The sequence below is a fragment of the Thalassophryne amazonica genome, chromosome 15 (assembly GCF_902500255.1).
Source record: "Thalassophryne amazonica chromosome 15, fThaAma1.1, whole genome shotgun sequence".
Classification (NCBI taxonomy): Eukaryota; Metazoa; Chordata; class Actinopteri; order Batrachoidiformes; family Batrachoididae; genus Thalassophryne; species Thalassophryne amazonica.
This window is the reverse complement of record NC_047117.1, coordinates 13,287,524-13,312,009: the sequence shown is the minus strand read 5'-3', so window position 1 is coordinate 13,312,009 and position 24,486 is coordinate 13,287,524. Positions and strand designations below refer to the sequence as shown.

Genomic DNA, 24,486 nt, shown 5'->3' with positions numbered 1-24,486 from the left:
TTGTTTGTTTTTCTGTTGCACAACATGTCAAGCCATACCGCCTTCAATATTTAGTCCATTTTAAGTTTGTTTAATTTTTGTACAAATTAGAGCATCTGATAGAAACTCACTCACTCACTCTGTACAGATTTTAAATCATTGTACGCAGTGTTGAAATTCAGCACACATCTCATCCATGAAATTTTACACTACTTCATATAAAATGTCAACTTTTTCATAAGTTGGTGGTGTTGTCTGTCTAAACTCCGATGAATGGACTGATCTCATCTGGGGACAGTGATTCAACACAAATGCAGATTAGTATGCTTTTGCTTTTAGGTTCATATTTTGGAAAAAAAAAAGGTAAATGAACCAATTCCATTCATGCTTCCAACGTTTCTGGGTGGAATAACCAGCCCAGTCTCACATTTTTTTTTCATGGTCCCCTTCACAAAATTTCAAATTTTTATGACGGTTTTTTTTAAATCATTATTACTAACCCTACTCCTAACCTTACTCCTTCCCCAAACCCTAATCATAATCACTCCCGTCCCCCACTGCACTTTTAATTACGTGCAGCTATCATGGAATGAATTAGAATGAATTCAAGCTGCCATGACAAAAATTGTGCACTTTTCGTGACAATATGGCTGAATCAAGACATGCCGTGAGACTGGGTTGGGAATAAGGCAGTCGCTTGCTTCAAATGATTGGTGTTCCATTCCCTCTGATCTCCTCACACACAGAGAGCAGGCTGAAGGGGCTGACCACACATCCTGCACAGAGCATGAGACTAAAGGGACACAGTCTGTGGACATGAGCAGCGCAGCTCACTGAAATGTCGGTAACGTATGGACACATGTGTATAATCATACTGTGCAGAGGTGTACTACATATCAATCAATCAAGTTTAATTTAATTCAATTCATTACATTTATATAGCACCAAATTCACAGCAAAGCTGCTACAAGGCATTTCACACAAGTAAGGTCCAACTTTACCAACCCCTAGAGCAAGCTCACAGGCGACAGTGGTAAGGAAAAACTCCCTCTGATGATACTGAGGAAGAAACCTCGAGCAGACCAGACTCAGAGGGGTGACCCACTGCTTAGGTCATTCAGTTCCAAGGCTTTTACAAAGTTTTACAGGCTGTCTCTTCTTCTCTGTATTTGCACAGCCCAGAAGGTGCCCAAAGTGCTTTCCAGTGAAACTAAAAAGAGATAACACAGCACGACTAAGTGCTAAAAGCCATTTTAAAAAGAAAAGTCTTTAGTTCAGTTTTAAAAAGACCCAGATCAGTGCTGATGCATAGATTAGGGAGGAGTCTGGGCCTAGCGACTGAGAAAGCCCAGTCATCCCAATGTTTCAAATTAGATCTGGGAACCTCCAACAGATGGAGAATGAATGAACCCTGCCTTGGTCACATGGCACCAAAAACTCACTCAGATATGGTGGTGCAAGACCATTAAGTGCTTTAAAAACAAATATTAACATTTTAAAATCAATTCAACAGTGGACAGGAAGCCAGTGCAGAGAGTAGACGATAGAGGTAATGTGCTCACGTCTGGGGGTGTTAGTTAAAAGGCGGGCTGCAGCGATTTGCACCTGCTGCAGGCGATTAATTGTGGACTGAGAAATGGCTGTATGAAGTGCATTACAGCAGGTGAATCTTGAGCTGATAAAAGCATGAAAATTCAGTAAGGTATATCTTATATGAATACTGTTTTTAAGGTCCGAATGGCTAAGAAAAGGTTTGGCTTTTGTTAAAAGGTGCAATTGAAAAAAAGCTAGATTTGACAACTGTGTCAATTTTTCCATCAAATCTAAAAATACTGTCAAATGTTACCCCATGATACTTAAGAGTAGTTTTAAAATCACAGGGCACCACACAAAAACCAGACTTTTCCATATCACCAAACACAATGCATTCAGATTTTTCTTCATTTAAGTGCAAGGAGTTTGATGATAATCACTGTTTGATATCAGCAATGCAAACCAAAACAGTTTGTTGTGCTTCACTCGTTGGTCCCACAAGTACGAAATAAATTTGAACATCATCTGCATAGCAATGGAAAGACAGATGATGATAAGTAATAATTTTGTATATATATATATATATATATATATATATATATATATATATATATATATATATATGTATATATATATATATATATATATATATATATATATATATGTATATGTGTGTGTGTGTGTGTGTGTGTGTAACATTTGTCAAATCATAGCACTGGACTTAATGATTTTACAAGAACAATGCATTGTGATGAGGATTAACAATTAAATTTCACATTTCAGACGTTTATCATCACAACTTGAAAATACTTACTCTATCTGATCAGACAGGCCGCTGTAGATTTCATCATCAGGTTTGCTTCCTCCCAAAGGAAAAGGCCTGAAACCAAGAGGAAGGAAAATAATAATAGGAATAATAAAAGGAAGAAACCTTGATGACTGTGGAAAAATTTACATGATCTTATATAAGATCTGTAAAATCCAAAGGATATTTCTCAACACAAGAACCACTGGCATGAAAACAGAGGAACTGGATATCGGTAATAATTCACTTACAGTACATCTGGAGAGTATTCACATCACTTCATTTTTCCCACATTTTGTCATGTTACAGACTTATTAAAAAATGGAGTAAATAATTTTCTTTTCCCTCCAAACTGTACTCACAGCACTCCATAATGACAACATGAAAAAACCTCTTCAGGAAGCAACATGAAAATGCTTCAGTCATTTTCAGATCTCTCCAGAGATGTTCAATCAGATTCAGGTCTGGGCTCTGGCTGGGCCACTCAAGGACATTCACAGAGTTGTCCTGAAGCCACTCCTTTGATATCTTGACTGTGTGTTTCGGGTCTTTGTCCTGCTGAAAGATGAACCGTCATCCCAGTCTTAGATCAAGATCGCTCTGGAGCAGGTTTCCATCCAGGATGTCTCTGTACATTGCTGCTTTAGTCTTTCCCTCAATCCTGACTAGTCTCCCAGTTCCTGCTGCTGAGCAACATCCCCACAGCATGATGCTGCCACCACCATGCTTCACTGTAGGGATGGTGCCTGGTTTCTTCCAAACATAACACCTGGCATTTGTGGTGTAATTTTTATCAGAGATTAGCGATGAGTTACTAAAGAAGTATTTTATGTTAACCTGCTAATGCTATAAGATGATTAAGTTGTGTGTTAATGATTATATGTTACTAGATATGTGGTAGAATACATATATATTCTGTGCTCAAGGTCAGATAAATTACCCATCCTTATATATTCTCTGCACACATTAGGTAATAGCTTTTAGTGAACACACGACATATTCAAATGAAGGGTGGAATAGCATTTAGTAAACATAGAAATGTTATTCTCATGTAATGCATGCAAAAAATACAACTGGATTAAGATGACTGCGTATTTTAGACAATGTTTTGCATTATAGACAAAGTTTTGTATGTTGTAAGGGTGTAATTAGAGTAAAGCATTAAGTTCTGATATTGAATTAAACAATGGACTCACCAGAAAGGGTAAATATCTAATGATTCAGGGCCTGGTGAGGCAAAAAGGCCCTGACCTGGTAAATTTCCATGATATCACCTACTTGTTGATCGAGAGTGACCCCCACTGATTGAGGAATACCAAGAAATTAGTTTATTTGCATCTTTGCATAATGAAGTCAAAAACATCTGTTTTGATTGGTGTAAAAATTGCTGAGTTGCAGGGACCACCCATGCTTGGGTGGGAACATTGACACCTGAAGATGTATAAAATACGCTCCGGGTTTTTTTTTCTGAAGGCTGTGAAGCGTCTCCTTTGCCGGCAAATAAACTGCTGTTTTGACCCGATCGGATCCTCTCCGACTCTCTGGTTATTTTTCCAAGGCGAAGGTCTGGACAATTGATCGTTGCAACAAAATTCAGAGAGTTTGTCTGGAAATAAGAACGGTGACTGGCTGTATTTTCCACGACACATTCACACCAAAGAGTTCAATCTTTGTCTCATCAGACCAGAGAATTTTGTTTCTCATGGTCTGAGAGTCCTTCAGGTGCCTTTTGCCAAACTCCGGTCAGCCTGTATGGCAGACAGGCTTGATTGGTGCAAAGATGGTTGTCCTTCTGGAACATTCTCCTCTCTCCAGACAGAGTGACCATCGGATTCTTGGTCACCTCCCTGACTAAGGCCTTTCTCCCCGATCAGTTTAGATGGGCAGCCAGGTCTAGGAAGAGTCCTGGTGGATCTGAACTTCTTCCATTTACTTCTTCCATGGAGGCAACTGTGCTCACTGGGACCTTCAAAGCAGCAGAAATATTTCTGTTCCCTTCCCCAGATTTGTGCCTCGTGACAATCCTGTCTTGGAGGTCGACAGACAATTCCTGTGTAGTAGGGGAGCCAAGGGCCTCAAATTGGGATGGAGGTGGTCATGCATGATATACTTTTGTCTGATGTGGATTTTGATAGGTAGGGTAATTCTGCAATGGGAAAAAATTGTTAGCCCTTCCTATCTTCTTGCAAATTGATGCTAGGGCCATATGTTTGCCATTTCACCTTGGAGAAAAATCAGCAAAAATATAGGGGTAGGGGAAAGGAAAATACTTCTAACAGTTGCAATAAAGAAAATCACAAATATTTGGTATCACTGGAAAGGTCTTAGTTCATGCTAACTTCTCATAGTATGCAAATTGCCATGACGTCATTTATGATGTCACTAGGCATCAGAAGGTCACTGATTTGGGGAGCAGGTGAAAATCTGTGGTACCAGCACACACATTATTTTCTTGTGACATCATGCAATAAGCTAGAAGCAAATGAAATAGTACAAAATGTTAAGGAGATAACAAGGAAGTGTTTGATACCAAGGAAGTTAATATTTATTAAGTACATTGCATGTAAACCCCTTGTGTCTAATGGAGTAGTTTCATGAAATCGGCCAAAATAAGCATATTATTCAAAATTTTCGAGTCATCACTTCACAACAGTTTGAATGAATGTTATAACTTGGTAAACAGCCTGAAAAGATACCAAGAATGTCAAATGTAACCCCTAGAATGATATTCCACACACTTTAACCCTTTCCAACCTGAGTTGCTGATGGAATCTTGAGGGTTGTACCATCGGATGGAGAATGCCTTCGCAATATGCAAAAATACTAGTGTGTAGGCCTACATGACTTGTTTATGACATGTATCAAACTATTCTTGTGGCTGTAGATCACATAAATCCGGCTGACCACGGCAAGCACAAGAAATTGTGCACTTCTTCACCCTGGCCACTTTACACTGGCACCTCATCCGGGAACGTCCTTTTTTTACATTTACACGATGTACTAACATAATTTGGCTTTCGATCTTTAGTCATTCTCATTGCAACAAGGGTACCATTTTCAATGTGTCGTCCAAATAATGTAGGATCTGGCAATGTAGGCTTCACTTCTGTAGTTTTTTTTTTACAAATGATCAACTGATTGAGTGCTCTTAGCAGATGAAGTTTGAATGCATCAGATGTTGGGGGCAGTGATCTTAAGTCTCCGTTTTTGGTCATGAATAGATGGTAACGTAGTTCATCGATTGTCCCAGTGAAGCCTTTCTTCCCATACAATGCAAAGAAGTGTTGAGCAAAATCTGCTACACTTGCAGATTGCTGGACATCTATCACACCTTCACCGAAGTTTGCCACTGAGCCAAGATAGTTGATACATTGCAGCGCCTCTTTCAGAGCTCATTTCATACCAATACGGAAAGGGTAACTAACCGTGTCACAACCTGTTAGGATGTATGCTACCAGGATCACCCCAGTTGTGTTTTGGTTTGGGAATGTTTCCTCCAGGTATGCAGAAATGGCATGGCAGGATATGTGCACATCTGATGTTACTGTGTGCTTGTGAATCCAGAGTTCCTGCAAACCAGCTAACCGTTGAACATGGAACATACCCATTATCACTATACCTGTGTCATTTGCCTCAATGATTATCCTCCTGATTTTCTGTTCTCTAATCATAAATGCAGCATGGGCAAAGATTAGGGTGTCTGCTTCCTCGTGATTTGGATTTGAGAGTGTTGGTATTTCCTGGACTAGGTCTTGCCAATTTAACTGTAGTTTCAGTGAAGCCGCTGACAATGATTTCATTCCATCAGGGATATCATTCTGTCCACTGGACCATGAGTCCAGAAGAAACTTGAAAAGGTTTCTCTTGTTTTTTTTTCTTCCTGATGAATTTTTTCCATTTTGGCAAGAGCAGGTTAGGCTGAGGAATGAAGGTCTTCAATGACTGAGTTTCTTTCTCCCGACGACATCGTTCTTCCTGCTTTAAGCTTCTCTCTGGGCTGATGTCATATCTGTCCCCTACAATGTGGATTATTTGGCATCCATCTGGAAGCATTGTAACCATCTTTTGCAGGTAACGTTTCTGAAGTTGATTGAAATCAGTGCAGCCCTTGTCCTGAAAGCGTTGTATGAATGCCATCATATCCACAATCACACCAGTGCTGCTTACAAATCTAATGGCTTCATCTGTTGGACGTGTTTCGCATTCCACCCAGGAGGTTCCACAGGCCTCTTTCAAGGCAACAAGATAGTCTGCTTTATGCATTGCAGAGCCACATGTGTGATCCTTATCTGGGTCCAAACTGGTCCATTCATGTGAAAATGCATCAATCTTTTGTGTTTCATCCAAATTTTGAGCAAAGCACAAAGACTGCATGACATCCTCTTCTTCCTGATGGAGCTCCTTTAGTTTTGAAACTTTTGGTACTGGTTTGCTTTTCTCCAGGAAGGTTTTCAGGTGAAGTGGAACAACCTTAGCTGCATTGTTCTCTTCTGCCAGCTTAAGTGCAGCAAGCCCTTTTTCTTTGGCTGATGCCAGATCTGTAGAAGAGGCTACTTCGCCTGTCGCAATGTTTGTCAGGGACTCAGTAACACAGCTTGTGAATGGATTGATAAACTTATCATTAATGACCGTGATTATGCTTGAAACACAGTTGTCCTCTTTCACTGATGAACTATTTCTTGGCAGAACGTCATCCTTCATCATGTGGACCATTTCAAGGGTTTGTTGTGAGATTGAAGTAAGTTCAGGCAATGCCTTCAGATACTTGCTGATTGTTATTTGGGACTATGAAACGCTGGAGAACAACTTTGTCTTAGCATCTTTATTGAAAATTTGCTCCAGTGCCATATCTGTCCACACTCCATTGTATTTACCACGCTTTACTCGAACAGTGAACTTTCCTGTTTCAAACTGAGATTGGACAGTATCTGGCAGCCCTTCCATTGCTTGTATGTAGTGGGGCAGGCATGAAACATATTTGTGGTGTCCTGCAGCAACCAAGTACAGCATCATTTCTTTGCACGTTTTGACATGCAGGTTCCAGTTTCCAGTTCACTGGTAAGTGACATCACAGTGTACGAGTTCAGGTTATTGAACAGGGACCACACCCAGTGTAGAATACACATGCAATGCACACAAATGGTTGTATCATCTCATTCACATTGTGACATTCAGAAAAAAATGTATAACATACCTCTGGCTATTACAAGCAATCCACTAACTGATCAACAAAGGCTCAGGCACATTCAGATAGGTTTTTGCTACTTCAAACTGAAATTCAGGATCTTAGAATAGGAATGCCACATGTTACATGTGCAGGAGAGAGGCAATAATTCATACCCCCATCCACTGAAGGGTTCTTTGTTTTAAGGATATACTGAAGCCTGGAAGGCTCCAAAAGGCTTACCAGGCATAATGAGCCAATGTAATTTCAGACAATAGTTTCAAGTAGTGGGAGTGATTAAATGGGGGTTGCAAATAAAGAAAATAACAAACATCTATGAATACAAACATTTGTTTTGAGCAGTAACAACAAAGAGGTGAAATATGTCTATTTTGGCCGATTTCGTGAAATTCCTCATTTTTCACACAAAGGGTTAACGTACAATCTAAAAATAGATATGAACTTTCTTGGTATAAAAACCTTCCTTGATATCTCCTTAACATTTTTCACTATTCCATTTACTTCTAGCGCATTGCATATTGCCACAAGAAAATAATATGCGTGCAGGTACCGCAGATTTTCACCTGCCCCTCCAAATCAGTGACCTTTTGACATCTAGCGATGTCATCAATGATGCCAGGGCAATTTGCATACTATGAGTAGTTAGCATGAACTAAGACCTTTCCAGTGATACCAAATACTTTTGGTTTTCTTTATTGCAACTATCTGCTAGAAGCATTTTCCTTTCCCCTACCCCTATATTTTTGCTGACTTTTCTCCGAGGTGAAATGGCAAAGTTATAGCCCTGGCATCAAATCGCAAGAAGATCGGAAGGGCTAACAATTTTTTCCCAGTACAGAATCACCATATCTATAAAAAAATACATCAAACAAAAGTATATCATGCACGACCACCTAAAACCATAAATAAGCCTCTTTTGGGGATCTGGCTCCCCTACTATTGACCTCATGCTTGGTTTGTGCTCTGATGTGTGCTGTCAACTGTGGGACCTTATATGTAGACACGGGTGTGCCTTTCCAAATCATGTCCAATCAACTGAATTTACCCCAGGTGGACTCCAAGTAACCTGTAGAAACATCTCAAGGATGATCAGTGGAAACAGGATGCACCTGAGCTCAATTTTTAGCTTTATGACAAAGGCTGTGAATACTTATGCATGCATGACTAACTAGTTTTTGTATTTTAATAAATTTGCAAAGATCTCAGCAAAAAAAAAAAAAAAAAAAAAAAACTAACTTTTTTCACATTATCATTATGGGGTTTTGTGTGAGAATTTTGAGAAATAAATGAATAAAAGAATTTCATCCAGTTTGGAATAAGTCTGTAACATAACAAAATGTGGAAAAAGTGAGGTGCTGTGAATTCATTTCTGGGTGCACTGTATACAACATAAAGAATGGACTTACTGCAGTCCTCTCTGTACAGCAATAGATGAATGGGACAAGATGGACAATGTGTCTATGACCTGTTATATACACACAAACACAGAAAGAGAGAGAGAGGAAGAGGGAGAGTTGGCACAATGTGAAAAAGTTTCAGGCGCCATAGAATTTAAATAACAGCATCATGTTTGATGCTTTTTCCACTCAATTATCAGGACTCAACAAAACGTTACCTTAGAAGCATCCAAACCTTCCTATGCCAACAAAACAAATGTCATTTCTTTTTCATTTTCATAAAAAAAATTAATTACTAGGCAAAAAACCCCAAAAACAAACGCAATAAAATCTTTTTTTTTTTTTTGCTTTCATGAGCAGATTTCCATTAGTTTTTAAAAATGTGACTATAAATCTGCTCTGAAATTGTTAAAGTAAAAACTCAGGAAGTTACTATGAGGATATACATGATCAGAATCAAACTGTTATCAGTTGTCAGCTTATAAACTAAATCATAGATGTGTGAAATATATCACTAACCGTCAACTTCCTTCTTGAGATAAATCATTTACCATCTGGTTAGTTTAATCTTTATGTTTTTACTTTTACCTCCACCACGCAGTATGTGTTTCTACCCAACAACTACTTCACCAAACTTTATGTGAAATCTGGATGTAAGGGAAACATAAACCAGTAAAACTACAAATGGCTGTTTGACATGTACTTTCATCAACGTATGAAACATCTCAGGTCACAATTAATTACTAAAAATGCAGTGGTTTCCATTCCAAACCAGGACTAACCACAGATTGGAGTTTTCTGACAACTGGTTTGTTAGTTTCAGAAAGTTACTGGGAAGGGGGGCGGGGAGTTTGTATGAATATAAAAGTCTAATAGCAAGTTTTTATTTTCAAATAATCATGCTAACAATACAACAAATACATCAAAACACATGTACAATTAAATTATTCTAAACCTAATTTACTTGATTCCATGACAAATTTTATATATACGCGTACAGTACTGTGCAAACGTTTTAGGCATCCCAGAGTTATAATAAAAGTACCGTTTGATGCATCCCCCCCCCCCCCCCTTTTTTTTTTTCTTGGCATGTCAACACAAAGTCACTTCCAACAAAAGTGAATATTTGAGCTATTTTATTATCCTTTTTTGTCTGTTGCTTTAAATGTAAAGGAGCTGCTGGCCACGCCCCCTGTCCAACAGAAGAGCAGAAGCACCGTAAGAGCTGAACAATACAAAATATTTTGCTTCAATTTTTTCCCCCCTGTGCCTTAAAATGGTGCAGTTTGTCTTTTGGGAGTTACAGAGTAGACAGCCCTCTTAAGACACTTCTGGTAAGAAACGCTAAAAATAATCAGTAAAGAGGATGTTTCTGAGCCATATTCATTCTTGCAGAACATTTGTGTCTGATTTTGGCTTTAATGCAGGAGAGAGAGAAATAAATGAAAGACCCAGTTGAAGAAGTGAAAGTACAAACCAAAATCAGAAAATGTTGGGACAGTGCGAAAAACGCATATAAAATTCAAAAACAAACAATAAAAATGCAGTTATTCTTACATTCACTTTGACTTTTAATTCACTGCAGACAATATGAAATATCTCTGCTTCATAAAGTCTGTAATAAAATAGAAATCAAAGTAAATTTAAGGATGACTGTTTTGTTTTTTGTTTGTTTTATTGCATTTTCCATATCCTCATGGCCTTTCTGATTTTGGGTTATAAAATAAGAAAAGCTTCAGGGGAAATGAACTGAATGATGACAGAAGACTGATTTAGTAACCAAGGAAATTCCAACTGAAACTTTTAGAATTGACAGTTAGCCCCCCCAAGCCCATAGGCAACTGGACACAGCAAACGTAAGGATCATTGTTAATACAAATCATCACTTTTAAGCCAGGGGATTGTTCCATGAACCTTTCCGCATCATTTAATATGCCCTGGCCTAAATTTACATGAATTATAAACAAATACAAACAGTATGGCAAGAAGGAGTGAGGGAAGCCACCAAGATACCCAGCCAACTCTGAATGAGGTATGGTTTCTGTGGCTATGATTAGCGGGCTGCTTTTGCTTTCTTTGCATCACTAATTAAACAGCTTCATGCTCAAGTCACAGAGAGAAGGGTTTTCTTAAAAAGAAGATGTGAAATTTAAGCTACTGTTTGCCAGGAAGTCCATGGGAGACTCAAGCAATCATCTGTTTTCTTGTATTAAAATCTTTCTCCGTGTGACTCCACCTTGAAACTGTGAGTGATGACGCAACAGACAAAAGTTGCACTGACTGTAGTTTCTCCAATCACATACACAGAAACCCCAAACTCCATCAGAGTTCCCATGGCTGTTGTAGTGGCTTCCCTCACTAGTCTCCTTCTTGCATAGTCTCTCTGTTTTTTTTTTAGAATTGCCTCTCAGTGACTGCTGTAAAATGATGTCCAAGACATATTCAGTGATGTGGGATGTTCATGTAACCATTCATTGACTTGTTTAAAGGAAACTGGCTGTAAAAGTCATTAGTTGCATGAACAATAAGATAAGACAAACTTTACTGATTCCACAGTGGGGAAAATCACTTGTTGCTGCAGCAAGAGTCGTACAATAGTAAAGAAAAATATTTACATTAAAGAAAGGTGACTGCTGTGATGTGAGGTGTATGCTGTGATGTTTGCTGATGGGTGCATAAATACTGATGTGAACAGATTACGTGAAAAATAGAATATAGTTAGTATAAGTATGTATAGATATGGTAAAATTATTGCACAGGATAAATTGCACAGTTGTGCATGTAATAAAGCACAAAAGGTGTCGGTAGGCGTAGAAATCAGCAGGTGATTATGGTGTTAGAAACATTTTGAGGTATTATACAGTCTAACTTTTGTTGGAATAAATGACCTGCGGAGGTGTTCTGTTTTGCACCAAGGGTGTATATATAGACACACACACACACACTCCAAGCACATCTTTAGTGTTTATTTCAACTCCACTGTGGTGGTGTGCAGAGGCAAACAAACAAACAAACAAACAAACAAACAAACAAACAAAGTAGTGTGTTGCCCGTGGAGGATCCACGGGTTTCAGATTGGGTAGTGTTTATAAAATAGGTAGCTGACATTTTGCAAGGGTGGTAATAAATTATGCAAAGTTTCTATAATGATTTTAACTGAAAGTGTAGGAAATTAAAATGAGAAAGTTTTGTGAGTAACTGTATTTATTATTTGGCACATTTAGTTGATGTCATGTTTTACAACTGGCAGCGTTGAGATATTTCCTTTCTTCAGAGCTCGTCTGGTTACCAGAGACGGATTAATGGTGATATCAACGTCCATTGTTAACTGTTGTTAACTAATATCCCTAATTTCTCCAAAAATATGTCCTATCAACTTTGTTTTCACAGCGTTCATCCTTGACCCAAAATACATAAGCATGCCAAACTGCAAAAGTCAGCTCTCCCCGGTTTCTCCGTGATCAATGTTACATGCACGCACGCACACATAGGCTACTTGGCTTTTAATATATAGCTAAATTCATTTTAAAAAGTGTGACTGTCCACATTCTCATGTACCTCACTGTAACATTTATCTAGGATGCAGGAAGTTAGACTACATCAACACTTCTTCTATCACACTCTAAAGTCAGTACATATTGAAATCAATTAAAGGCATATTAAATGTCTAAATACTCTGCAACATAACAGAACTCTTTTTTTCGTGATAGATGACTGACTGGAATGAGAAGCTCAGTGATTCTTGGTAAATTACCCATGAGAAAAACTAATACTGTAGTGTGACACCACAGTCTGAAGAGGATCGAGGTCCACTTCCTGTTGACTCATTTTGTACTTTGTTACACTGTTGCTCTTACGTTGTATGTAGAAGTCAATCGTGTTGTGAACTGAGCAGGCAGCTTTGAAAATTTGGATTCATGTGCTCACGTAGCTTCGATAATTAGAAAAAGTCACCCAACCCCTTCCTGCTGGGGTGAATGTGGGCATCTGCAAGCTGCAGTGTGGAATCACAACCCACTTCACACGTCTGAGTGTAGACGGCGCGCCGACACAAAGTGTTCACCCGATAGCTTCAATAAATCATCGTGACTACAAAAAATACCATTCCAAAAATGCTAATGTGCGAATAAAATATTTTTACAAAGTGGCCTAAACATAAAACAAATGAATCCTTTATTTATGTATTTATGCTCTTCGAATAGACACAAGTAACGGGTTGGACACGTTTGCATTTTGACAAGAAGAGCTCTGAATGAATGGACTGCATTTATATAGTGCTTTTCCATCTGCATCAGACGCTCTAAGTGCTTTACAATAATGCCTCACATTCACCCCGATGTCAGGCTGCTGCCATACAAGGCGCTCACTACACACCGGGAGCAATAGGGGATTAAGGACCTTGCCCAAGGGCCCTTAGTGATTTTCCAGTCAGGCTGGGATTTGAACTGAGGATCTTCTGGTCTCAAGTCCAACACTTTAACCATGAGACCATCACCTCCCCCTCTGAACAAATGTCAGTCCATCTCAATTTGTATATTTGTGGGCTTTACTCAAGGGAGTAATTCACTCGAGTATGCAAAACTTAACATTTTGAGTCCAGTTCAACTCCTGTGAACTGTCGTAGACATAAAAAACTAGAGCACCACACTCATAGAGCACAAACGTTCGCCAACACTAGTATCCAATTCCACAAAATTTTACCTTGGAAAAAAAATGTTCAAGGTCAAAGTCCTGTTAGAAGTGGCTTTGCATAAGATAAATTAGATGTGATCAAATGTCATGAGTATGTATTTACTTCATGCACAAGTTTTTTTGTGGTGCTGTCAGATTTTTTTTTCAACTTTTTTGGTTTGGTAAATCTTTTTCAGATAATTTTCACAGAACATTGGTTATCTCTGCTATGCACAATTTGTCATTGCTTTTTGGCACTTGGTTTCTGACTGATTACTGGAAGACAAACAGGCATAAAATTGGAAGTTTCATTTAGTTTAGGTGGTGTAGGCAAAACCATAACAGAAAAATGAAAGTGACTGAGGCACTTTTGTTTGAGATATAATGCAAAATGTACACCAAAGGGGCTTTTCACTATTAAATTCAAATGTCCACAAAATCCACATTCTGGATCAGATCTGGATCAAACTGTCAGGCGATAGTGAGTGCCAGTCTGTACCTCAGTTTCAAATATGAGAGTAATTGGGGCACGTTTGATTAAGATTTAATGTCAAATATACATTAAATGGGGTTTTCAATGTTAAATTTAAATGGCCATAAAATCTGTAATCTGCATCAGATCTGGATCAAACTTTGTGTGTCAATAAAAGATACCATCCTACATAACACGGTCAAATATGAAAGAAATTCAGTCTTTTTTGACAGAGTTATGAATGTTTGAATATTTGTTCAATGTTAAAGGACAGGGATTTTTCCAATATTTTTTCCAGACTTTGACCTTTGACCTGTGACCTTGAAAATTTAATCAGTTCTTGCCTATCAGGATATGAACCCTCTGTAAAAATTTCAGAACGCTATATGAAAAATTGTGGGTTCCAGGCTGTTCACAAACAAACAAACAGGGGGGGTCGCGAAAGGAAAAACACCTCCATTGGAAACCTTAACGGGCAAGTTGGAACATGCCCAAGCTGTTAAACAATTTCTCAGTTACTCACTTGTTGAAAGCCATCAAAAGCCGCCTGAATTTTACAAATGGTTTTCAACACGGAGGTGTTTTTCCTGTCGCGGCGCACACAGATTCGCCGAGTCGTCACGGAAACGACTCTGCGAATTTGCGCGCACGTCTTTCATTAAAAAATGTCCTTAAACAGTGGAATGTCCGCATAAAGTCCTCATGCCGGCCTCTTCTGAATCTTCTCTGTTCTCTCACGATGTCCTGGGTGAATTAAGCCTTAAATTAGGATGTTTTCAGGTCGAAACAGGCCAACGACGGCGCCTGGAAGTGCTGCACAACGTCCCGCTCTGTGGGAAGCCCTTACACCGACAGAAACACCCCATAATCTCTCATCAGCCGTTAAACTTTTCACAGAAAACCAGCTTAATTTCTCGAATAGTGTCCACTCGGATATTCGTCACAGGTCCAGAAAAAATTTTGATAAAGCAACGCGCGCTGTCTCGAGCAGCGTGTGAAACAAAGGAATTCAGCCGAGAGGGCGGGACCACATCTAAATTATATCTTCAAATGTTACATTTAGTGTATGCTTAGACACGTCACATGATTTAGTACCATAATTACCTATATTTGCTTGAAATGCGTTTTGTTTTGTTTTTTGTTTTTGTTTTGTTTTTTTGAAGAAAAAGACTTCTCAAGTATTTATACGAGTACTAAATTTGGTGCTTGTATCATCAACTGAACAATTCTTATCTGCGGCACTATAAGTCAGCTTCCTTCTTCCCAGCTATTTCGAAAAGATTTGTGGTATCATAAATGACGGTACCTTTAATTATACACAAATGAAAGAGGCTTGGGACCACACAGACTTTACATCATTGATGAAGGAGGCCAAGGAATTGATGACATTTTGTTCTAAAGGTCCAACAGAACCTCAGGATCACAAATAAGGAACTGATGAGGAGATGAAGGCATCAGATTGAAATGTAATATTATCTACCGTTAAGAGAGCGATGCATCACTGTGACCGAAAAGACTGTTGACCGAGGAGGAAGTTTATCACAGAATGGACCCGTGGTTGAAGCCACATCTGCACTGGAAAGTCTTTAAAACAACAATGTCCTACTGTATTACAGTAATCATGAACTCTTTGAAACCTTTTAAAAAAATATGTAAAATGAGGCTGAGTCCAGGTGTCCAAAGCTGACTGAGGTCAAAGTGTGGAACCGCTGCCAAACACACATAGGAAGTAGTTGGGTTGACCAGTTACAGAAACCAATCATCTGTAACGAGTTCTTCTTTTAGGCACTGGAAACAGAAACAGTGGTGTGTAGTTTGTAGTTTGATACCTTTGCAAAGTCTCGTACGTCAAACAGGTCGAAGGCTTCAAACAATTCACTCTTTCTCAGATTAAACTTCTCCTGACACACTCCCAGAAACATCCGGATGTTCTTCAGGCACAGGAACTAAACACAAATGTAAATACACAAATCAACATACTATCTCAACATAAATCAAAAATGAGGTAAATTATTATTTCAGATTTAGAAGTAGGTGTATCATATGTACTAGACCAGTAAAGCATTCATTAGAGTGTGTCTCAAACAGCCTAAACGACAATGTTAAAAATAATCTAAAATGTTGTAACCTCAGTCGGATCTGCCTTAAAGTGAGCATGAGGCCACCTTGACAATTGCGCCAATTTGTGTGGCTGGACACAAATGCAGGACTCCGGGACACAGACGTAGGAGTAATAAAAGGCTTCATCTAAACGTTGCAGGGGTACGATACACAGAATGGCAGGCAAACAGGCAGAGGTACAAACAGGCGTGAGGCTGAGGCGTAGCCAAAAACAAGCTGAGGTCAAACACGGTAATTCAGAGCACGGCAGGCTGTGACAGAGGCAGGACCCAGAAACAACAAAACTAGGTAAAAAAAAACAAAAAACGGCAAGACAATCAGAGCAATAACAAAAGGCTGGAACGAGGCTTCCAAAAGACAACGAACTGGCACCCGAGTGAAGAAAGTGAAGGGCTGAAATATCTGACAGAGTCATCAGAACGTAAATGAGGAACAGGTGCAAGGAAGGTTCTAGGAGGAGGTGTGGTCAGGTGCATCAAAGAAGAGGGAAGAAAAGCAACAGAGTGAGTGAGTGAAAAACAAAGCAGACCAATGCAAGAGGAGTAAGTGACAGAAAAAAACGATAGTGAAAAACATAATGTACCCACAGACCAATAATAAAAAATGTGAACAAAACAAAGGGGTAAACTAAGAAATAAAGTGACAGACCTAAAAAGAGAACAACAAGAAACATAAAATACCATAACCAAAACCATAGCGGAACAGAGCATAGCTGAAGTTGCGACAAACAGGGATAATAAAATAGCAAATCAAACTAAAGGTTAAACAGAAAATAAGTGATGAGCAGAAAACAAACCAAAGACTATAGAAAACAATTAATGCAAAAAACGACAAAACAAAAGATAAACCCTAACAGAGAACAAGGCCACTGACAACAAGAACATAACCAGATAATAAAACACAAAAGATAAATGAGAAACAAAAGCAGAGAATACCATAACACAAAGAAATAAACAGAACCAAACTAAGATTTAAATGACAAAAGTATAATAAACTGGATGTAAGTATAACCTGGATATGAACAGGGGATAAACACAGACATACACCCCGGCCGGGGCGAAACCTGACAATTTGATCCCCACACTGGCACGCAAGATTGCGTGCCAATGAGTAAACTTGTTGTAAACTTGTTGTAAACTGTATGAGGCCCTGCGTGCAATGAGACGTATTGACAGACAGTGACACACAGTGCTTGTGAATAGGTTGCGCAATGTTCCCGACTAGTTCATGCAAGTGGCATGAAATTTATGCATGCCGGAAATTTTGAAAATTTCTAAATTTTGCAGCCATGTAAAGTTTACAACAGTTTATAACGAGTTTACGCACTGGCAAACCTTGCGTGCCAGTGCCGGTGTCGCAGACTGAACAGTCCGCCCCTAAAAATCGGCCCACCTTTTGCATCTGTGCATGTGTCATTTCGGACCACAGCAGTACGTCTGAGACGCACTCTCTTCACCCAAAGCAATCAAATGGATTAATGGGAATATTAACCATCAGATGACAAGGTAAAACTCTTAAATCATTCTAAAGTCAGTTTTACGCAGAAACTAGGCCATTTTAAGCAGAAACGAGGTGAAATTCCAGGACGCTTTGAAATGTCTGATGTGCAGTGAACGCCTCAGCTAGCAGCTCATTTAGCCATTTAGCTCTGATCGCTTCCGCTGCCTTTTATGATGAAATAATGCTGAATTTATGTGGAAATGATTGTAATAAAGCTTCAGCTATCTGTCGCTGAGACAGATGATGACTGGAGTGCAGTGTGAAGCAGAAACGAGGTGTTAATGAGTGAACCTCGTCAATCAGGGGGAGACCAATTTTTATGGGGGTCTGCGACCACGGGATCTAATTTGTGCAAGTGTCAAGGTGGCTTAACACCACTTTTGTCTGTTGCTTCACAGGTTGGGCTACCAAGGTATACAGCGGGATTCAATAACAGGTGTGTCTGCTTCAGACTACCTGCAGTCTGTGTTCTTGGATAAGACACTTCATCTGCATCAGTTGCAGTCCATCCCAGCTTTGGATGTGGACCAACCTTCACTGGACTGATATTCCATCCAGGACACCCACTTCACTCTACAGACTCTGGGGTTAAGCAGCGTGTTTATAACGGGCCTCAGGGTCTGTACAGTTTATGACGTACTGTCTTTGCTGCTGAAAATGTAACTGATATTGCACACGGTCATAACTGCATCTGATGTGTACGGTGCATGAAAAGCTAGTGTTCCATGACGTGATGTTTGCCTGTGTGATATTTTACATTTTGGAGCAGTTTGGCATCTTCTTGTTTTCTGGAATGCTTCAGGCAACTTGGACCATTACTGAAATATGGAAACTAGGCATTACAGAGGCGTAAGTGGTTAGTGTGTTTACTTCTCAAACAGAATTTCTGTGTAGGCTCTCAGTTGTCCAGGTGGTTTCCATAGTAGAGAAGCTTGAATCTTCGACTGGACTGGGTTGCTTGATGCGAGGACGTTTCGCTTCAAATCGCAGAAGCTTCCTCAGCTAAAATTCTTGCTCTGGTGGTCTGACTTCTGTCTTGACTCTTGTAGAGAAGAATAATCAAGAAGTCCCAAAAGCTGGAGTTTTAAACCTAACCAGACCCCTCCTACTGAGAGGCAGGCTGCTATAGGCTGGTGACTAAACAATAGCTCTAATTAGCACCTATTGTGCTCTAGTTAGCACCCTCCTAATGACAGGGCAGCTGTCCCTCCTAATGATGGGACAGACCCTCTCTTAATGGCTCTCTTGACAACTCTGCTGATGACGTGAATGACTCATTACCATGAACAAAAGCCTGAAACTGCTTTGACCTGAGTACCCCATTGTAAACAGGGGATAAAGCGTGTCTTAGACCCCCTCCCCGGTTAAGGCTGGGTTTCAAACGTTTCACAAAGAATGCCTCCTTGACCCCTCTCTCAAACCATTTCTTCTCTCTGGCTAATATTTTAACTTCCTTATCCTCAAACTTGTGGTTAGTGTCTTTAAGGTGGAGATGAAGATGCGGAAGATTTGAAGCGAAACGTCCTCGCGTCAAGCAACCCAGTCCAGTCGAAGATTCAAGCTTCTCTACTATTCTCAAACAGAAGGTTCCCACCAGTTCAAGTCCAACTGTATCCCACTTTCTATGATACAACAGGAAGGGCATCCGGTGTAAAACCTGTCATATTATGCGGATCCAAACTAGATGCACTGTGGCAACCCCAAGCAAAATAAGCAGCACGCAAAATAAAAAAAAATATGTATGCAAGAAACAGACATAAGTCCTATGTAGGACCTGAGGCCAGTGCTTATCTCTGGATTCTTCAGCTTGAAGCAGATGATGGTCTACAACTTCCCCTGAAAGGGACACCAGTTATACTTCCCAAAGCAAGGCCAGTACCCATTTACAGTTGGGTGGATTGTGAGGTGACAATGCAGATGAAGCATAAGGGATTCGAACCCAGATCCACATATATTATCAGCCCAGCTCCTTATGTACTAAGCTACCTAGAACATACATAGAAAGTTCTATAGTAAGCTCAGTGTTGCGGGGGCTTTTCTCCTAGTTCCACAGTGTGAAGCAGATGAGAGTCTATGACTCCCCCTGGACAGGATGCCAGTCTGTGGCATGTCACTTCCCTAAACAAAGCCAGTTTCCATTTCCAGCTGGGTGGACTGGAACAACGCAGATTTGAAATGCCATTAATGATGCAATAATGTGATTTCCGAGTCTCATGCTGGTTTATAACTCTTGCAAAACTTTTTGCACTATTTCCAAAATGTGGAAACAAAGAAATCCTCAGCCAAGAAAGTTATTTGTTTCCAAAAATATGCATTCTGGAAGATGATTTTAAACCAGAGTACCTTACAATCACATTGACACAATGATGAAAGAAGCTTCCACCACCTGAACACCAGAAGCAATTTGGTGTTCTGCAATTTGCTCAAGGTCTAACTGGGATTTGATCCCCTGATCCCTTAGATAATTGGCGACCAACCCCTCTACCAAGAAATACGAAACCCAGTAGAAAAGTCAGTAGGTCACATTCACCATGTGGCCAAAGAAGTGAGGGGGTTATGAAGTGACTACACTAAAAAACTAACCGCAGAGAACAGTCTAAGTATAAAGTTGTCTAAGTCTAAGTGTAACATGAGTGAGACGGTGGTCGCAGAGGCAGCATGTCACACTGCAGCTTCCTGAGTCCGTCTGTCTATTCAGCAGCGGAAAATGCGGAACTCTAATTTGAACAAAAGGGAAATGCTAAATTGTGACTGTTTTGGTGCATACATCACTCAGTCATGACTTTATGTTCGCACACTGATACTGTGCATAAAACACTAACAGTATTTTATAGTATAGTGACCAATGAAAAAAGATCTGTGTGTAACGTCCTTCTGCGTGTCCACGTCAGCACAGACTGCTGTCTGTTGTTAGTCACCGGACGTGTCTTAATCACTCTTCAGCTCACAGGGTTTCCCAGAGTTACTGTGCACGTGCCAAAGCATACAACCCCCTGTATACACACACACACACACACACACACACACACACACACACACACACACACACACACACACACACACACACACACACACACACAGATAAATGGACAAATTTCAGACACAAGGACTTCCCTTTGAGTGTTGCTCAACCACATTTCTTCCCTTGTAATTCTTACATCTTAGACATTTCTATTTTGCTCGACTTGCTTTCTCAGATAATCTGCCGTGTTGTTCAGTTTACTCAATCGCAGGACAACTCAGATCTTACAAACATGAGTTGACCAAACATAAGCCAAGAAAGGCCAATGCTCTGTAGATCTTCATTCCAACTTATCTAGTTTTTTGATCATAATATGCTTAATTTTAATTCTATGTAGGCCCCGAGGCCCATTGGTGCCACTGCGTATCCCCGGATTCCATGAGATGAAGATGATGAGAGTCTAGGACTTTCCCCAGATGTCATGCCAGTCCAATGCCGGCTGCTTCACCCGCCAAGGGTGGTACTTGTGGACAGATGGGTGGACTGAGGCAATGCACATAAAATGTTTTGTCCAAGGACACACACAAGTAGCACGACCAGGAATCTAGCCCAGGTATACATATTGGTTATCCCAAATCTGTATCACACCGAACCATAATATAAACACACTCTGAATAGAAAGGCTATATTATGACGTATTCTTAAATAATGACAGAGGAAAAAAAAATACTTTGTTCAAATAAATAGATATATACACAAAAACCCTAACAATAAATAAATTATATATATATATATATATATATATATATATATACACACACACACACTCAAACACACTAGCGCACTGCCCGTGGGGATCCACAGGCTTGAGAGTGGGTAGTGTTTATAAAATAGGTAGCTGACATTTTTCAAGTGTGGTAATAAATTATGCAAAAGTTTCTATAATGAGTTGGAATGGAGTTTGATTCCAGAGTATTTTTAGAACCTTAGACCTAAGACTTCAACAGTTTTTAGAAGAACTCAACCCTTTTATTTCCTGTTAATTACATAATTTTTAAATGTTAATTTACTGTCTTAATGTATTTATAGGTTTTGTACTGTAATGTATTTTAGGTTCTTGTTATCATATACTCACTAATTATAATCATTATTATTGTTATTATTATTTTATTTTATTATTACTCCTATTTTGTCATTTGATTTGTAAATGGACCACAATGGAAATAAGTGTTTTCACTTTCTTGTGTCATCTCTGTATTTTTAACATATTTACAATTATATTATGTATTTACATTGATCTTAATAAATAAAATCATGCATGAATGCACACTTTTAATATATAGATGATTTAACACTCCCTGCTGAAATGGCGCTTGAGTCCAGAATGTAATTATCAATGTCCATTGTTTAGTGTTGTTAATTAATATAAAAATATTAGTCCTATCAATGTTCCGTTTTGGCAGCGTTCATCCTTGACCCAAAATACATCAGCATACCAAACGGTAAATGTCAGCTCTCATCAGTTTGTCCGTGATCGAAGTTATACACACACGTGCATGCAAGCATGCAGAGCTTTTTGTCTTTTCTGTATTCTGCCACAACCAGGTGTTTTATTTTTACATAGCCACAGACAGACACGGTGGTGGAAGACATCAAACGCACTGCACTTCTCACACTTGGTAACAGCAACATGACACTTAACTAAACTGAATAAACCAATCAAACTACATAAACCTAATAAATCAATAACACACTAACATAAACCACAATAACAACATTTAAAGATAAAGATCAACTTTATTCATCCCTAATACCCAAGTGCTTCCACTGTGTTTGTATATTGTGTTTAAAGTGAAAATTAACCCATCCTCATTAATAATCAAATATATGTACACACAATGTAACACTAACATCAAAACAACTAAACTGATCCTCAAGGAGTATCTTGGTGTTTGTGTCAAGAGTCTACACCATACAGTGAATTATTGTGTTCACAGTAAAAATCACTCTATCCTCAATAATCAAATATACGTATACACAATGTATCACTAACATCTAATCAACTAAACTAAGCCCAAACACACATCAGTGGTATTCGTATCAAGTAACTATACCATGCATTGTTAATGAATTATTGTATTCACAATTTAAAAAATATCAATTCATCCTCAATATATATACACAATATAACAGTAAAATCAACTAAGCTAATCCCCAGAGAGTATATACAGTGAAAGTATCAAGTGTCTACTGTGTATTGTTAATGAGTTACTGTATTCCCAAGGAAAAAAATTCATTTCAGTTTAATTATATAGCACCATATCACAACATCGGCAGCAGAGATGAGGAGAAACTTCTTTGGGCAACCCCCCCCCCCCCCCCCCATCCTCATTAATATACAAATATTTGCACCAAACATTCCTAACACCCAATAAGTTAATCTAATGTCCAGTGGTACCGATGGTTTAAGTATCAAACATCTCCTATGTATTCTTAAGGAGTTAATACATTTGAATGTTTTATAAAACCAACCACAAAATACGTTTTGCCCAGCAACAACATTAAAGTCATGTACTCATCTTACGGTGAGGGATATTTAACAATATTCAAGACACATTCAAATGCATGTCCACCTGCATAGAAACCGCAGTTCTCTGCACATTTTTTAATCCTCATGCTGAAGAGCATCTTCAAATTCAGACACGTGTGCAGTCGCCGCAAATATGCACCATCTGAGTGTTTTCTATCTTTTTTCATTCCCTCCACCGTCATGACAACAGATATAGATTGCGGTATAAGTGACAATCATTATGTGTGAGGTGCTGAGTTTGAGTGTTTATGAAACTCACTTTGAAATGCACTCAATTTAAAGTGTTAAAAACAACTCGACTGTTTTGAATGGGACCACATGCACTCTCTCTGCAGAGTTACTTCACAGCGCAGTGTGCGTTACCTGGGACATCTGGGGGCGCAGGTTGATCTCTCTCAGGTTGACAGCCTGAGGCAGCAGGTTGTTTAGCAACTGGCACAGCAGCACGCCATCTCGCAGCGCCTGAGCCAGGTCACACACCTGCCAATCAAACCCCAAATGGAACAATAAATTAATAAGAATCAGACCCAAGAGCCAACACCGTTATTTTGAGGGTGTGAAACCAGGTGACTGACCTGTGCGCCCTCCCAAGTGACCCTGTGGTTGTCAGGCAGAACGCGGCATTCGATCAGCCACAGTGCACACTGGCGCCACAACTCCATCTGGGCGTGCGTTTTCTACACAGATAGATGGGGTCATCAACAAAACTTTTGTTTAACCCCATAAAATAGGCAAAAAGCTGCTGTAAAATCACCGACCGTAAAGTTCGACAGTTGGATGAGTTGTGACAATCGGCGCTCACCTTCAGCGTCTCTCGTTTTCGTTATCGCCGTTCACTTCACCGCCTTGCTTTCATTATCTCACTGCTGTACGATGGTGTTCTGCCTTTCTTCCGTGGTGGGTGTTCTGCAGAGCTGCAGGGTGGTAAAAGCTTTTAACTTCACGCCGCAGCTTCCTTTTTCCTCTGACGCAGACTCACACAACTGCACACACACACACACACACACCTCATTGGTGTGAAAAGCGGAGTGTGATCTGCATGTATATTTAAACAAAGAGAAAGGAACGAGAGCTTGAAATTGATGAGAATAAACGTGCTGATATCAGCCATGATGTTATTTCTGGAGAGTGCTGACTGATGTGGTGGCTGAGCTCAGCTCTGCAGGCTTACACTCAACTCGTGTTTTAATTTGTAGCAAGTTCCTCTGGTCGCTGTGGCTCTTGATAGGTTTAGACAGTAACAGGTACAGACAAAAACACAGCTGATGTGC

At 39.5% G+C, this 24,486-nt stretch overlaps 1 protein-coding gene across 4 annotated transcripts in view; it reads right to left on the bottom strand.

Annotated features, from left to right (window-relative positions):
• The window catches only part of LOC117525740 (proto-oncogene vav-like), a 52,335-nt gene extending 28,179 nt beyond the window's left edge, over nucleotides 1-24,156 (bottom strand). Inside the window, exons 1-6 of one of the 4 annotated variants that reach the window (XM_034187675.1) lie at nucleotides 24,018-24,156; nucleotides 23,791-23,892; nucleotides 23,579-23,695; nucleotides 15,872-15,988; nucleotides 8,909-8,967; nucleotides 2,327-2,392 (exon numbers count right to left, since the gene is read on the bottom strand). In XM_034187675.1, the coding sequence (XP_034043566.1) occupies nucleotides 2,327-2,392; nucleotides 8,909-8,967; nucleotides 15,872-15,988; nucleotides 23,579-23,695; nucleotides 23,791-23,877 (446 nt within the window). In that variant the 5' untranslated portion in view covers nucleotides 23,878-23,892; nucleotides 24,018-24,156. Of the gene's footprint in view, nucleotides 1-2,326; nucleotides 2,393-8,908; nucleotides 8,968-15,871; nucleotides 15,989-23,578; nucleotides 23,696-23,790; nucleotides 23,893-23,973 lie in introns of all 4 variants that reach the window. The other 3 variants (XM_034187674.1, XM_034187673.1, XM_034187677.1) reach the window with 3 other exon arrangements.
• Between the last annotated feature and the right edge of the window lie 330 nt (nucleotides 24,157-24,486).